This window comes from Phaethon aethereus (assembly GCF_964289735.1).
Source record: "Phaethon aethereus genome assembly, chromosome: 10".
NCBI classification, from domain to species: Eukaryota; Metazoa; Chordata; class Aves; order Phaethontiformes; family Phaethontidae; genus Phaethon; species Phaethon aethereus.
The window spans coordinates 2,544,500-2,561,434 of NC_138586.1; the positions used below are offsets into that span (position 1 = coordinate 2,544,500).

Sequence of the window (16,935 nt, forward strand, 5' to 3'; positions counted from 1 at the left end):
CTTCAGCTCCTCGGGAAAGGAGCGGACGTTTGGGGTCTAAGTTGCATCACAGGCATTACGTGTAAGAGCCCTTAGCGTGCTCTGCGTTGGCGATGGAAGAGTATGGTGCGCGTTAACCTTCTAGCTGCCAGATGAAGTTTTGCCGGACTGATCCTGTCTTTGACCTCCCCCAAATTGCCGAGCTGTTCGACCTGCCAGAGGGGATGCTACTGAGATACAGAAATGCCATCAAAATACCTTTAAAATACCTTTTTTTTTTTTTAAATGAAACTAGCAACCTCTCTAACATCCAGGCAAGGAGATGCAGCAAATGAGGGGTGTGCCTTGGCACGCTGAAGTTTTGAAGATGAATTATTAATTCTGCCATTGCTGATCTGCCCATACATCCAGGTCCTCTACTCTCCGTGTCCGGCAGCGTATCCGGCAGCTGCCTGCTGTATGCCAGGCAGCCGCAGACAAAGCAGCCACAAACTACACTAAAAAGCATCTTAATCCATAGGTATGTTATCGCGCTGACACCACCACGAGGCAGCAAGAACTCGAGTTTTAAGCTGTAAGATTAAAGCTCCCTGCAAGTAGCTGAATCACTGAGCATGGAGGCCCAGGCTCTGCACCCTTGGGGTGGGGGGCCTGCCTCTGAGGGTGCTCAGAGGAGTCCCGGAGGGTCTTCAACCCCCAGGAAGGGTCCAGTGGCTGTGTGTGTGGGGCCCACGCATGGCAGATGCCACCAGGCTTCCACTCTGCTCAGCCCTGTCCCCTGGGCTTTCCCCAGCCTCACCCCAGGGTGCAGCACCCCATGCCCCCCCCCCCCATTCCCCAGCCAGGGGGTGATGACCCCTGCCCTACACTGGCTATAGGTGCCTTGCCCTGCACAGGCGCCCGTGGGCCCAGCTTATCCTCCAGAATGATGTAAAAATGAAAAGCAGTGGTGGTGCAGCCTCCCACCCCACAGTGACGCCTGCCATCCCCCCCCCCGCCCAACGCAAGGGTGCACAGCAGCCAGGGACCCCCCTCTTCATGCAGGAACGCAAAGTGACAGCCCCCCCGCCATGCCAGGGTGCAGAGGCCTGACCCCCTCCCTTGCAGGGATGTAAAGCTGCCAGGATTCCCCCAGAGGAGGTGCAAAGCAACGCCCCCCCGCCTCCCTCCCCCCCCCCCCGCCCGCGCAAGGAGGCAAAGAGGCCCAGAGCACCGTGATGTGAATGTGCTCCGTGGTTTGGGGATCCCCCCTCCCGCGATGAATAGGTGCAAAGTGACAAGGGACACCTCCCACCCCACCCCTCTTTTGCATCTCGGAACACCCCCCGCCCCCCAGTGCAAGGCTGCAAAGCGACCCCCCCATGCACGGTTGCACAGCGATGGGGGACACCCCTGCAGCACAGGGATGCAAAGTGCTGGAGACCCCCCCCCCCCCGCGACGCAGGGATGCAGAGCGGTGCGGGGTCCTCTCCACGCAATGATGCCCCCCCGCCAAGGCTGCAAAGCCACGGGGGACCCCAATAAAAAGGCTGCAAAGCGCCGGGGAGCCTCCCCGATGCCCCGCGATGGGGTGTCGTGTTCCCCCCCCCCCCGTGCAAGCTCACACATGGAGGGGGACCCCCCCCGTTCCCCGTGCCGCGTCATTCCCGCAGCCCTCCCCCGCTCACCTCCGCCGGCTTTCTGGGAGGCTATGGGGGGCGGTGGGGGGGTCTCTCTCCGCGGCGGCCCCGCGGGGCTGTGCAGGGCTGCGGCGGCCGCCCCGCTCCCCGCTGCGCGCCTCTCCGCGCCGCTCCGCAGTGCGCGCACGGCGCATGTGCCCCCCGCCACCGCCTCCGCCCCGCTCCGCCCCGCTCCGGTCCGCACGGGCGTGCGGAGCCCAGCGCTCCCCTTTATAACTTTGTTTTTGCCCTTTTTTTTTTCTTTAATACATACCTAATTTTCCATAGTTTTGCAACCGGGACATAAGCTGAGGGTTTAGACCGTCCTTCCGCCGGCAAAGATTAAGAACTGAAAGGATGCTCTGGTACGAATCGAGCATCGTCCTCTCCGGTTTTGGCCTCACCACCATCCTCTTCGCGCTTCCTCTGCGCCCTGTGATATCCTCAGGTCTCCCCGCGGGCTGCCCGGCTCGCAGGCAGGACCACGCCGGGGTGATGGGCTGGGTGGGTGGGAGCTGAGCCCAAGGACTGGGGCGAGCACCCCGCCGGCCTCCACAGCTCCATGCCCTTCCCAGCTGCTGCTGCCCGAGCGTGTTCGCTCCTCTCCTGGGTCGTGCCCCAGAGCCAGCACTGGACCATGCTGAGATGCCATTTGGTGCAAACGCTGGCGGGGGCTCCATCTCATCCTTTGGGGGTCTCTGGCAGCAGGGCTGGAGGTCTGGATGCTGCTGCTTCCGAAAGAGCCCCCCTTCTTCCATAGCCCATGGGTGCCACCCGGTCTCAGAGCAGGTCAAAGCTTTCAGCTGGAGCTAACAGAACCCACGCCTGGGTGTCCAGAAACGGCCCCACCTCAGGGCTCTGCCCTTCTCAGGCCACACAGCCCACGCAAACCCCTTGCCCAGGCTCTGTGCACGCTCCAGCCCCACTGACCAGCAGGGATTTTCCAGGCTGGCCAAGGAGGGACACGAATGACGCTCTCCGTGGCTGGGTCTGCGGGAAAACCTCACGGCTCTGCCCGTGCCGGCTGTGCATCCACGCCAAAGATGCCAGTGGGGCTAGGGCAGGCTCTGGTGCCTCCTTACCCCCTCCCCAAACCCCCGGCCGTGCCCCTGCCCAGCCGGGACAGCCAAGGGGCAGCCGCGGGCTGGAGGCCGGCGGTGCAGCAGACAAGGCATGGCACCGAAATAGCACATTGCTGTAAATCCAGCCGCTACTAGAGGGCAGAGTGAGCCAGGCGAGACAGGTTTTTTAGCTGTGCAAGGAACTGGGATGTGGGAATCTGTGTTTGCTTCCCCTTTCCCCTTCCACTAAGTGGGGGAAGAGGGAGAACTTCAGCAGAGCGAGGGATTATCTGTGACATGGTTTGGGGTTTGGAGGGGGATGACTCATGCTTTGATTTTTTTTTTTTTTTTTACGGAGTGCTCCAGGGCTGGATTAAGCTGTGTTTGTAAGGAAGGCACCGCAGCGGGGCCAAGCTCCCCACTCCCCAGCACGGCAGGATGCTGCAGCCCCAGCCCCGAGCGCTGCTGTGACCACTCCCGGTCCTGGTCAGGAAGAGAAAACAACAACGGGTGCATCCCAAAAGGGACAGCTGCGCTCTCCTGCTAACTCGCTAGGCTGGACATAGCCGTCTGGCGGGAGGCCATGTCCCGTCCCAGAGCCCGTCTCTTTTGCAGCGTAAGGGCAGCTTTGACGTGCCCGGAGGTGCTCGGGCAGGTCTGCAGCCTGCGCCAGCCCCGGCTGCTGCACCCTCGCAGCAACCCCACCTGCGTGTGTCCCCAGGGACCTTCCTCGCGCGGCCGGGGTGGCTTGGCCGCTCAGGCTGGCTGCTTCAGCCTCAGCCTGGCACTTCCTTGGCGAGCTGTGCTGTCCCTGTGCTGCCGCATGAGCTAGTGCTACCAGGGGTGTTTTCATCTCAAAAAATGAAGTAGAAGTTTCCCCTGACGGCCAGGAGCGCAGCTGGTCAGGGCGAGACAGGCTGATGCTCCTCCCAGAACCGGCACAGCCTGCGTCAGCACCACCTCGTCGCAGGGACAGGGATTTGGAGGACTTGCCTTCGGCTGGGAGGTGTGAGCAGCCCCTCTGCCATGGCCCGCTGTGTCCGAGCTGAGAGCTGCCCAACCCTGCCTGCCGCCGCCGGTCACATCCAGCCCTTGCTTGGAGCAGCTCTGGGGCTCTTTGTGCTGCCCGGGCTGGCAGGAACTGGTCAGCACATCCCAAACCTGCAAACTGCCAGGAGCAAATCCGATGGGTGTCACAACTGCCTCAGGCCTCAGGCCCAGGAGCCCCTGGACCACCTCTCGTACCGCCTGGGAGAGCATGCTGGCACCCCCCGCGCGGGCCTGAGCTCGGAGTGCGCAGGCAGGGAGCGGGCAGCGTGCCCGGGGTGTTTCATGCAGCTTGGCCACCTGGTCAACACGCTGCGGGGACGGGCAGAGACAGGCAGCGCGCTGCTCCCGTCGGCAGATAGACGGAGAGCCAGGGAGCATCAGCTGCGCTCCTGTGCGCGGGGGGGACCTTTGCTGTCTCACCGGAGCCTCAGGTGGTGGCCAGGCCACGTGCTAGGGGACATTTTGGCAGACGGTCTGTCGACCAGAGGTCCTTGCAGCTCTTCCCTGCCTCTTTGCCACCTCTACAGATTAGGAACTTCTCTTTCTGTGCCCGCCCCAGAGCTGTGGGAGGGGATGGTTTGTGCCCGGCGTCTCTGCACCCGGCGGTGCTGGTGCGCGGTTCGGGCAGGGTGCAGGCAGACAGCAGCACCCGCGGAGCTGAGCAGCACCCTCAGCCCAAGGGCCGGTGTCTGCCCAGGCTCTTCCCGGCTCTGTGCGCAGCAAGCATGGGCTTTTTACCCAAGCTTTTTTCCTCTCCCGCTTGCAGGTTGGGTCTTAGGCCGGCGGTGCCCTCCTCCTTGAGCTCAGCTGCACGAGCCAGCTGCGCTGATGCTTCCCCACTCCCGGAGCAGCTCACCCTGGAGGTGTTTGCCCCGGCTTTGCTCGGGGCCACGGGGCGGGAGCAGGCAGCCCGCCTGGCGACGCAGCTCGCAGAGGTGCTCCGGGCTTGCCGTACACAGCGTGGGGCCAACCTCGTGCTGTGTTGGAGCTGGGACGTGCCCCCCAGCCTTCAAACCGAGGAGCTGATGGGGAATTCACTCTGTCCCCGGATAAACTACGCAATTATCAGTTACTACCACTAATTAACAAACCACGGGAAGAACTTATCCTGGGGGCGCATCCACAAACTTCGCTGCTAGCAATGCCCTGAACACCTCGGGGTTTTAACCTGCTTGGAGTCAACGATGGCTCCCGCATCGGTGGCACTGGGGACAAACGCGCTGGCACAGTGGGGCCGGGGTAAGCGCCCAGCCAAAAACCCCGTGACTCCAACCCTCCATCGTACTCAGCTCAGCAAACCAAGCGCCGTGCATCTGGAGTTGGGTGCCAGAGAGCTGCCAAAACCCGGCTGCTCTTCTGTTTGGGTCGCAGACCCCCAGCCGGCACGGGAGGAGGTGCCGGGTGCCGAGCCGCTGCCGCACGCGCTCGCCTCCCGCGCAGGCTGCTGCAAGGGATGAGGTAATCCTGGGTAATTCCTGACTTCCATGGAAATGCCTCTAGGCCACGATGATTATCGCTGTAATTAGCCTCTCTGATTTTTCTTGGTGTTCTATAAAATATTAATTTACAGCTGGATCTTTGCCTCCTTTGTGCGCCGGCTTGAGCTCTTCCCGTCAGCAGAGCATCTCTGGCACCTCTTGCCGAGGTCCTGTGGGGTTACGCGGCAGAGCCGGGGCGGTCGCTGGCGACTGGACGGTGGTTGGGGTTGGTGGCTCCAGCCAGGAGCTCCACTTCGCCGCAGAAACATGCCCTTGTAGATCCTATTTCAAAGGAAAGACGCAAAACTGGTGAAGCACCCTCAGAAAGCGCCCTTCACACCCCTTCACCTGGACGGTGAAGGCGAGTAGGCAGCTAAACCACTCCAGAAGCCCCTTAATACAACATAGAGCCATCCCGTTGCTCCGTTTGGGCCAGAAATAGCGGTTTTGCTCAACCGCATGGTAAATCAGGTGGGGCAGCAGCTGTGGCTGAGCCAGACCATGTTCCCCACCCAGCCTGCAGCCGCTGGAGTGAACACCGTCCTGTGATTTCCACCACCAAAACAAAGCCGAACGTGGGGCTCGATGGCACATCATGCCTTGAAAACCCACCGCTCACACCAGCTTACAAGTTGCCTCGTTTTTCAGCCAAACTAAGTAGAACTGACTTTAATTTCACTAACAAGGTGGAAAATGCCGCCTCTAATGTTTTGATCCCGAACATTGGGAAGGTCAGGCAGAGAAAGGATGCCATGGCGTGCGTTTTGCCTTGGCCGGGTATAACAGGCGGCAGCCCCGCAGTGCTGCCCGCCGTCGGGGTTGCTTTCCTTTGAAGGCAGCACTGCGAGCCCTGGTACTCTCGCTGCCTTCTCACCGTGACAAGCCTTGGGCGCCGGACCCTGTGTCCCAGCGTCCCTGCCAGTGGGTGACTGCTGCCATGACCCTTCAGGCTGCCCCGGAGTTGTTTATTCCTCTGGGATAATGTGTTTGCTGTCTTTGTCAGGCCAGATGTAACGGCTGTCTTAACGAAGGCTGAAATCTAAAGAGAAAAGCGTTGCTAATGTCGGGCATGCGGGGAAGGGGTCATGCCCAGCATATGGATGTCTCTGCCAGGAGCTGTTTTCCCGGTGCTTTCGGCCAAGCACCAGACGCCGTCGGCGACGTTTTGTCCTCGAGGCTGTGCAGGACGGCCCCACGTGCCCCCGCGCCGGGCCGGGCCACCGTGCAACGCCTGCTGAAACAAAGCTGGCTTGCAAAGCCACCGGGAATTTGTGTTCTTCGCTGAGGCCACATCCCGCCACAACGCTTCCCGAGGTGTTTGCATGAGATGATACTTCCATTCGGTCCCTCTTCCCCCTCTGTAAAGCCAAATGCACGCGTTTTGTAGCTGCCAATTGCTTTGGCAGAGGCTCTGGCACCACGTTTCAGGGACAAGCAACAAGCTGCTGACAGCGACGCTTTGCCCGGGCCACCGGAGGCCCGTCGGCCGTGACACGAGGCGCTGCCTGCCAGCTCTCCAGGGGCGTCTGATGCGGGTCCCGCAGAGCCCGGCGTAGCCGCAGCCATCCGGCGCGTCCCTCACCGAGCCAGCAGGCTGGGGGCTTTGAGGAAAGCCATGCTGTGGACACAGAAGGGTGTTTTATCATCGAGTGCAACCAGGGAAGAGCAGCTTTATCTCTGGTTTTTCTCTCGGTGTTTCATTCGGCTTGTGGTCGCGGGGCGGCAAACACTGGGTGCGATGCTCCAAGCTGAATAAAAGCCGGTCTTGCACCCGTGAGCAGAGCCGTCCCTGCCCGACGCTGCCAGAGCGTTCCAGGCCGCAGCTCCCTCCTGGCTGAAACCTCCACCAGCGCAACCAGCCCAACCCTTTAACTCGCCCCGTCGTCTGGCCGCCCACGGTGATTTTACCCCCGGCCCCGCAGCGTTTTCCAGCCCGGCCCAGAAAGCTGCAGCGCTGCCGGGCACAGCCGGCGCCAGGAAATGCTCCGTCGGGGCGGCGTGCCGCCAACGTCCAGGAGAGATGCTGCTCGGTGGGCTTTGTGTGCGGCTCGAGGTCCACAGCAATATTAACCCTCCCGCTTCCCGCTCTGCGGGAGCCTTCTGCAGCTCCGGAGGGGAGAAGTCTCCGTGGGATGGACCACGGCAAAAGGCTCTCCCACCTCTCCAGCCCCAGCCCTGCTGCTGCAAGGAATTACCATTTTGGGGGGCAGCTCCGTTGCACATAACCCGGGGTACCCCAAACCTCTTCCCTCTCAGATTGCCGGGGTTTAACAGAATAAAATCAGCAGGCCAGCAACCTCAGCCCGCCCTATGGCAAAATGGTTATTAAAATTCAGCGCTGCGGCTCCTGGTGTCGGCAGAGGGCAGTGGAAGATGCTCCCAAACCTCCCAAGCTTCCCCTGGCCCTGCTGCGGAGATGGGGATCCGGGGAGGAGACTCCACCAGAGAGGAAGGGAAATAAAAAAATGCAATTCCTCCAGCAGCGGGGCTAACCCGAGCGTGGCGTTACCCCCGCCGGGGAGGGGGGATTGGGGCTCGTCGATCCGTGCGGTGGCGGAGCGGGAAGGCGACGGGAGGAGGCCGCGTCTCCCGCCGTCACGCCTCTCCGGCTGGGGTCTCGCCAACGCGCAGGCAGGCTGCCGGGAGCCAGGGAGAACCGCTGCACAGCCCCTGGCTGGGAGGAAGCGGATGGCGATGGAGTAGTCGCGGAGCCAGCAGCGATTCCCAGCCGGGAGCCGGCGGGCAGGCCGAGGAGAGCTTCTCCTGGCTGTAGCAATGTCCCAAAGCGTCTTCGCCAAGCCCGGCGAGCCGCAGCACGTAGGCAAACGCGTTCCCAGCCCGCAGCCCGCTTGCCCGTGGCCGGGTGCTGCTTTCCGGCGCTGGGGAGAAGCGGCGAGACGGTGCTGGCGGTGCGGCCCTGCCTGCCGCCTCCCTGCCGGCTCCGCAGCCTGCCCTGCCGCCTCGCCAGGCGTTTGTAATTAATAGCCCTGGAGGTAAAGAAAGAGGAGCGTGAGGTTGGGATGTATTATTTTACTCTGATAGGAATCTGACACTGACACAGCCATTAGGGTAAAGAAAGAATAATAACTCAGACTTGGCATATATTAAAGTGTAAATACCTTCAGCGTGTGAAAAGACAGGCTTTAATATATTGGTGGGTTTGTAATTATTTATTGAAAGAAGAGAAAAAGACAGAGCTTATTGCAAAACAAGACAGAGGTGAGAGAGAGCAGCTCCCCGCCGGGTTTGCATCGCCACCGCTAGCCCAGCCGTCCCGCTGGGCGAACCCCAGTGCCGGGGTGCCGTGGGGTGACCCACGGCCCCGGGGACCGTCCCGCAGCTGGGATCACGCGTCGGGCTCCTCGCCTCGCCACCGCCAGGCCAGCCCGGCCCCGGGTCGCTGGTGCCGAAACGCGCTCGGAGCTCCACCGGCCTGCCAAAACGCCCGCTGGCAAACCCGGCACGAAATGACAGAAAAGCCCTCGCCGGGGCCGTGCCTCGCCCGCCGGCTCGGCCTGCTCCCGGTGCTCCCTTCACCTCGGCCGGGGCCGAGGGGAGCAGCGGCAGCAGCCGCCCGCGGCCACCCCGGGGCCGCCCTCGTCCCCCCGGGGCAGGTCGCCCCCGCCGCGCGGGATGCCCCCGCAGCCGGGGGGGGGGTTCGGAGCGCGGGGTCGCGGCTCCCCCGGGCCGGGCCGGGCCCCGCGGGGGCGGTGCTGGCGGCGGCCCGCCCCGGGGCTGCGCCCGCCGCAGGATGCGGCGGCGGGGGCGGCGCGGCGGGCGGCGCGGGGCCGCGGCCGGGCCCGGGGCGGCCTGTGAGCCCGGCGGGCGGGCGGCGAAGCGGGCAGCACCGCCCGCGGCTGGCCGGGCCCGGGGCGGCGGCGGGGGAGAGGGAGGGGGCGCAGGTAGGGACCCGGGGGCCGAGCGGCGCGATGGAGGAGGAGGAGGAGGATGGAGGCGGCGGAGGGGAGGCGGGGAGTGAGGCTGCGGCAGGAGGGGGCGGGCGGGGGGGCCGGCCGGGGGGGGCGGCGGGCATGTGGGACCGGCTGCGGGGCAGTCGGGCGGCGGGCGGCGGCCGGAGCGCGGCCGCGATGGCGCAGCGCGGAGAGAAGGGGCCGGCGGCGGCGGCGGGCGAGGGCGAGTCGCGGGCCGGGGCCGGGGCCGAGCGGGGGCCGAGCGGGGCCGCCGCGCCCTTCCAGCCCCCCGAGGGCGGCTTCGGCTGGGTGGTGGTCTTCGCCGCGGCTTGGTGCAACGGCTCCATCTTCGGCATCCACAACTCCTTCGGGATCCTCTACATGATGCTGCAGAGCGACCTGGGCGAGGGGGAGAAGGACCCCGCGCTGGAGTTCAAAACAGGTACGGGCTCCCCGGCCCCTTCCCGGCCCGGGCAGGGCGAGCTGGGGGTGCCCCGGGTCGCCACTCGGGGCTTGGTCAGCCCCGGCCGGGGCCGGGGGGAGCGGGGGCGCGGCCGGCGCTGCCTCCCGGGGCGCACCGAGGCGGCGGCGGGGCTGGAAGCTCCTTCTCGGATGCCTCGAACCGCGATTGCTCCCTGCCCCCTCCATCCCTGTAGCCGTGGCTATATTTATCTCCAAGAGCATCATGTGTTTCTAAGCTCCTGTGTACTCAATTAAAAGTAATTCATCGGAAAAGCATGCCCTTAGCTTGTCCTGCCTGATGTGTTTTGGGGTAAGGAGAGCAACGCTGGTGAATCAGCTGGTGGCGTGTGAGCCCCCTCCTTCAGTTTTTATTATTATTGTTGGGGTTTTGTTGGGGGTTTTTCAAGCTGCGTGTCTGTCTGCCTCATCTGCCGGATCACGCATCTGCCTCGCCGACACGCTGCCTCCAGCTTGTGTCCACGCAGCGGGAAAGCCTACGGAGGGCAGGTCTGGCAGCGCCGCCTGCGCGGTCACGCCGAGGGCGGTGCGGGGTCTGGAGTGGTTAACGTCCTTTAGGAGCAGGACCCACAAACTGCACCCCGTTCTGTGTTTTGGTAGGGCCTACAGGCTCAGGCAGGGTCCAGTTGTGTTGCCGTGGAGAAGGGACATTGCTTGTGGCAGAGACCCCACTGTTTAGGCTTGGCAGAGGGACACCAGCTTGGGTCCCAGCCTCGTCCCAGGTCCTGGTACCCTCCCCCCGAGAAGATGATATCCATCCCCACGATGGACGCCCGTGGCCCACCTTGCTTTTGTCTGGCGGGTAGAGACAAGCACTTGGCGTGGAGGGGAACTGCCTGTGGTGTTGTCCTGACTCTGGATGGGACATGGCAGCAGTCGGAAACCAAAGTGGGAGTGTGCTGCGGAGAGAGGCCGTGCTGTGGGGCGCGTGAGGATCTGAAAACCTTTTTTTGGGGGGACCAGCCGTTGCCCATATTCCCTCCGCTCAGCTGACGCGTGACTGGTGATCCCGGCGATGAGTGCGCCGGGATGAAATCCATTACGAGATACGCTGCCTTTAAAGATCACGAATTAACTCCGCGATACTGTTACTGGAGAAACGAGGCGATCGTGTAATTGCGGGCAGTAACGGAGTGCTGCAGAGAGCTGCGGACGTGTGGCCGGTTGTAATTAGGGTGATTGATGGGCTGTACGAGTGTGCGTGTGATCCCCAGGAAGCTCATCGCGTAGCGCTCTGTTTCCTGCTCCCTGTGATCGTATCTAGAAAGCCTAAGGCAGAGCTCTAAAGGTAGAAGCGGTAACAAAAGAAATTAAATACTGCAAGTTCTGGTGGTTTAAAGGCTCCATGCCCAAAACGGAGGTTGTAGGAGTCAGCATCTGCCTCTCGCTCCTGCGATCTATTTATTTATGGCTGTGACCGCACAGAGGCCTTGAAAAAGAAAGGCGTGTGGGTGTGTGAGGTGAACCTGGGCTCGGTAATTAAATTGCCTGGGTGACGAATATATGCATTTTGGTCTGGGCGCTTAATGAATAGGCCGTTAATAAACCCTGTGCCGCGATGCATGGGCTGAGCGCTGCCTTTGTGCTCGGAGGTTGCGGTGCGGGGGCTCCGGCGGACGCCGGCGACGGAGGGGAGAGGTGGCGGTGACGGAGCCCGTCTGCGGCGGGGAGCGCGGTACCTCGGGGGCTGCAGCTGCGCCGTCTGGGGCCGAGGGCAGCGGGGTGCAGCATGGGGCCCCCCTCCAGCCCTTCCTCCCTCGCTCTCACCCCTCCCCGCTCAGGGTTGCATAATTTCCCCGCGGCGCTCGTTTGCGTGCAAACATAATCAGGAAAATATTGTAGCTCCTTTCCAAGCGCTAGGTGATACGGCCTTCCTGAAAAGACCGGTGCTGTCTGTTTGTCCTCCGACGTTGGTCTGTTCCTGCCAGCTGCAACAGCCAGACCCCGGGGTCCCCCTCATCCCCCGCCAACCAGGAGCAGGTGGGGGAGACGAGGACCCGCCGCCCCCTCCCTGCTCCGACACCGGTGTTCGGCACGGCCGTGGGCACATCGCTTAGCCCTTTGGCTCTCCTCTTCAGTCTCCCCTCCGTTCTCGGGAAGGTGGGTTTGTACCAAAGACGGGGTTTGGAGGCAAAATGGGGAGTAATGCTGTAAGCCGGTCAGGCATCCCTTTAAAAATAGGGTTATGTTTATGCTAAAGCGGGTACTAGCCTGCACTAAACAATAGCCGCCCCAGCACACGGCTATAATTATCAAGGTTTATTTCTTGTTTGCATTGGTCACGTTTTCTCGCGTTTGATCTTGAGAAACGCAGGATCCGCGGAGTTCAGATTTGGGGTCAGGCTTTGAAAACAAACCCTTTCGCAACAATGCATTGAATGCATAGGCTCCTTTGTTTAAAGAAATATACTGCGCCGCGTATGTCAACAAGCAGCGCCAGGCTGAGGCGGGCTGGCCGCCGGGACCACCGTGTGCCCCTTTGCCGCGGGACGCCAGAGCCGGGACTTTTGCAAGGCACACTCTGTGCTTTCGGGTTTGTTTTCTTTCGGGGGGGAGCGGAGGGCTGGGGGGGAACGCTGAGACTGGAATAAAAAAAATAATATACATGTGAGCACTCGGTCAGGAAAAAAAAAATACCGGTCGCCTCTGCTGGCGAGGCGCTGAGTGATGCTTGAAAGCGTCTGCCGGGAGATGAATGGTGGCGTTTCCCTCCGGTTGTACAAGGCTCGTTCCGGTGCCGAGGGATCCGCAGGGCACGGCCGCCCCGGTGCTGGCCCTGCCGGGCATGGGCTGACGCTGAGCCGAGGGATGGATGCACTCCTCTTCCTCAGCTCCACAAGCCAGTGGGAGTGGCAGAGCACTTCTGGTAAGTATTAACTGAGCGCTGACCCTCTTAAATCGACGTCTGCTCTGCTGCTGCTTGGATGCCCTCCCAGCCTTGGGAGGGCTGAGCGCACGGTGAGCCTGTCCCTGGCCAGGGCTCGGCCCTCGGCCACGGAGGTCCCGCTGGTGCCCAAGCCACCCGGGCGTCCCGGCGGGCTGCTCTGGCTACGCGGGGAGAGCCGGGAGGGCGGCACTTCTCGGTGCATCTTGTTCCTCCAAAAGCATCCTTGGTGCTGTGCTCAGAGGTCTGGCGAGCGCCGGTGGGACAACCTGGAGAGGGACATTGATTTTAAAAAAAAAAAAGAAAAGTTTATTTATCTTTTTCTTCTCCGCTCCTCTGCTTTGTGTCAGTATCCTGGGTATAGATTAACTCTCTTTGCTTAATATTTAATGTTTTGGTTGCTGGAAATGGGAGCTGCAAGCACTTGGAGAGATGGCCTGAGGAGCTCCTCCGAGTGCGCCCGTGTGTCCGGCAGCATCCTCCGGTCGGTGTGCAGGAACCTGGGGAGCCGCTTCCCCCGTTAGTCCAGCCCCAGCCGGGAAGCTGAGGCTGCCGGAGTGCGGGAAGCTGGGCTTATTGTATCTCATTGTGCCCACAAGGCCAAGGCGTAGCTGATGTCAGCCAAGGCGTAGCTGATGTCATCTTTATACCTGAATCCCCCTCTGTTTCGGTGGGGAGTTTCTTCGTGAGCGCTGATTTCACATCCTCAGGACAGGTGAGCTTAGCTGGAAAAGCCTATTTTTACTCCAGCATCGTAACGGAGGCTTGGTAAGGAAGTTTGCGTCTTGGAAAAAATAAAGCGTTTCAGCGCTAATGGTCATAGCGAGAGATCAGGAGAAGCTGTGGGTTCTCCTTTGGGCTGAAGAAGGGTCCCATGGTGGGCGAGCGTGGCTGGAGCACTAGGAGCTGGGAAGGGAAACCCCAAGGAGAGCGTAACTCGCGGGAGGTAACTCTTGGAAATGGTCCCGACTAAAGTTCAGCTCCGTGGCCTGGGTGAGACCGACTGGGGACACGAAACTGCGCTTTATTTGCCTGCTGCAACACAGACGTCTGCCCCAGGTATTGGGTTTGGGCTTTGGGAAGGGTGAGGGCACCCTTACCGACACCCCTAAGTACAAATTACCAAGGAGACCTGCGACGGGTGTCATTGCGCAGTGCTGGCGCTCGGGAGGCTCCCGGCTCCTCATACTCTGGTTGTCACCTTCTTACCCAAATCCACAGGATTTGGCCCTTTTTTGAATCGCCAGGGCGCTGCCCTGGCCCCGTTTCACAGCTGCGTTGGCCGAGGCCGCTGCGGACCTTGGCGTTCCTGGGGGCTTCCCCGCGCTCATCCGGGTTTCCAGCCCTCCGCCGCATTTCCTAACCCCGCGGAGAGGCGTGCTGTCACGAACAATATTTACGTAGCCCGGATGGGGATGTAAATCTGGCAAAAAGAGCCCAAAAAGCGCCTGTCGTCACCCAGCCCTGCTAGCTGGGTAGTGCGAAGGGCACCGTGGAGCTTCCCGAGCTTTGGTGGGGGTTTCCCATGGCGGGATGCCGGTGTGCCAGCGCCAGGCTGTTCCCTGGCTCAGCTCCCACCGTTTTGGGAGCTGGAGCTTGTGGTTGCAGGGGAACGGGGGCGAATTTCAGAGGAACTGGGTATTCGTTGCTTCAGCCGAGTGCAAGGTGAGATAAAGCAGCCTGAAAAGCAAACAAAACACAGTCATGCCGTTAAACCTGGTTCTTGAGGCCGTCAGTAGCGTTTAGGGTTATTAGGAGCCCAGAGCACACTTTCTAAGGGAGCTTCTTTGCAGGGGCCCTCTCAGCCAGCACGCTTGCCATTTTAGCGGGTTTTAATTTATTTTTAAGCGTCCTCCACAAGCCAGCCAAGGAGATGCTCTGGTCTTGGTTGTGTTTTCCAGTGGCCATCGTCCTTGAGTCGTGGCGGCTCCCGTGGCCTTGCTGCGGTGCATGGAGCAGCGGCGTATGGGGTTGTGCAATTGCTTTGGGGTTGGTTTGTTGTTCTTTTTTGGTCTTTTCAGTTACAACAAGCCAAAGCAAACCACCCCACCTTCTCGGGATTTGATTGTAGTTTAAACTTCGAAGGCGCCGGGTTTCAGCTCCGTCGCTGAGACTGGGCGGGGAGGAGGAGGAGGGATTGGGAGGGCGAAGGGGGTGGGTGCTGCAGGGCGTGGGGCTGGGATGGATGCAGAGGTGTGGGGTGGGATGAGGCGCGATGCAGTGCAACGCCGTGGGGCTGGGGGGGGTCAGCAGCAAAGGAGCAGTTTTATTCCCCCTTTTGGGGAGAAATCCAGGAGTTTTGAGAAGTCATCTTTTAACCCCCTCAAAAACCCTCAGCAGCTGGAAACCGACCATCAGCCGGGGCGGTTGACATCCAACACCTTAAAATAGACCTAACCCATCAGGTTGGGTGAAGCCCCGTAGCCGGAAGGCGCTGCTGACCTCGCTGGCAGTGCCCGTTGGGCCGGCTGCGCATAGCTCGCGCGGGCGTTGTCACCAGCATCCCGCCTCGTGTCCCCGGGGCAGCTCCTCTGGCTCCCTCCCCTCCTTATCCCACGTGTTTATGGATGCATCCGGCCGCGGGGCTCACGCCGCTTGTGGGGCGGCACCCATGGGTACCCCGTCCCACCGTGCGCTTGGCGAGCGGTGAGAGAAGCCGTCTTCCCAAAAATGTGATGGAGACCGCCAGGCCGGGTGGGCGTGGAGCTGGGGCTGCCGGATCCCCCGTGGGGTTTGTGGGGCTCTCTGGGCAGGAAGGAATAACCTGGGTTTCCACCATCCCAAGGCTCGCGAGCCCACCGGCCGCTGCGGGGTCGGCAGTGCCCTGCTTGCTTCGGGAAGCCCCCGGAGGGATGTCTGCAGCCCGGTTTCGTACCCCGCGGCGCGCGGGGGGCAATTCCCGCTGGGGCAGGGACGGCAGGACACGGGCGCTGCGCCCGCCACGCTTTCCGGGGAGCTAACCCCGCCGGGACGGTGGCTCCGGCAGCCGCTGCGCCTGGGGGGATTTGGATCCGTCGGCACCGTCTCGGTACGGGGCCTGGGTAACCGTTTGCTTTTTGATCCCGGCGACTCCTTGGGACCTGGCGTGCGTGCCAGCGGTGGAGGGACAGTGCGGCTGGGCGAGGCGGATCGCCGGCTCAGGGGGACCTCGGCGGCGTTCGGGTCGGTGCCGCGTGCGCTTGCTCCCGCCCGCTGCCCGCCCCGTCCCGAAGCAGCCCTCCCTTGCTGGAAACCGCCGGGGCTTCACCCCCGCGCAGTAATTGGGGGTTTGCCCACTTTTGGCTGGCGTCCAGCTGCCGTAGGGAGTTTTCTGGCACATCACCAAATACCTCGGTCTCTCCCGCTCAGGTTTTTGTTGGGGTTTTTGGTTGGGTTTTGTTTTTTTTTTTGGATGATGGCCCCTCGGGGGTTGCCTACCAGCATTTCCCGACTGGGACACTGGCCACGCACCCACCCCTTGCCGCCAGCGGTTTCCCTGGGGGATCGCCGTTCCCCGGCTTTCCGCAAACACGAGCCTGCGTGTCCGTGGCATCGCCAGACCTGCTCCGGCAATGGGGGGGCAAGAGCGCTGGCCCCCCCCCCCCCATACACCGCTATAACAGGCGTGCAAAGACGCTGCTGCGCCCATTACAAGCAAGGATTTGTGGGGTTTTCCCTTCCTCTTCCTCGAAGGCTCGGTTATTCCCTCTTGCAAGGGAAGGAGATGCTGCCTTTTGGCATTCCTCCCTGGGGAAAAAAGGCCTCTGGAGGGGTGTGGGCCGGGCTGGGCATCGCGGTGGCCCTCCCCGGCTCGCGCACCGGGGCGGTGCCCGTGCCCGCCGTGGGCGCTGGGGAGCTCGGTTCACTCCGGGCTCTTTCCGTTCACCCACCCCGAGACGGTTGGGGCGGTTGCAAAACCCACATGACGCGCGCCGGGAATTGCCGCAACACGCTCGCAGGCGCGAGCCGTTCCAATCTCTCCCAGGCACCTCGTACAACAGGTCCTGCCAGCTGCCGGGGCAGGCGGGACGCGGGGCCGCCCGCGGCGTCCTGCCTGCCCCGCCGCCGGCCCGCGGCACGGCCCGCGGGCAGCAAGGCCCCTGCCGCCGCTCCGTCCTCCGTCGAGCACGCCCCGTGGGGCGGGGGTGCAGCCGTGGAGGGTGGCACAGCCGCGGGTTCGATGAGCACGTTTTCAGGCTGTCCTCCCTGCCCTTTTCTTTTTCAGCCCCTTAAAAAAACCCCACTCGGCGCAGGAGCTCCCCCCACCCACCCCTGCACATCCCTCGAGAGCCGGAGTGGGGCGAAGCGTGGGGGAAAGCCCTCGGGAGCGGCTGCCAGCTCGCAGCCCTGTGCCCGTGGCGGTTTTGCTTCGCTGGGACTCGTCTCGGGCACGCCTCAGCAGCCGCGCCGCGCTCTGCGCAAGGCGCAGCTCGGGGTGCTCCGAGCGGCCTCCTG

The 16,935-nt window shown here is 62.4% G+C and overlaps 1 protein-coding gene across 1 annotated transcript in view; it reads left to right on the plus strand.

Annotated features, from left to right (window-relative positions):
• The first annotated feature begins 9,237 nt into the window (after window positions 1-9,237).
• The window catches only part of SLC16A2 (solute carrier family 16 member 2), a 33,838-nt gene continuing 26,140 nt past the window's right edge, over window positions 9,238-16,935 (plus strand). Inside the window, exon 1 of the mRNA XM_082004212.1 lies at window positions 9,238-9,579. Coding sequence (XP_081860338.1) covers window positions 9,258-9,579 — 322 coding nt within the window. The 5' untranslated portion in view covers window positions 9,238-9,257. The remainder of the gene's footprint in view (window positions 9,580-16,935) is intronic.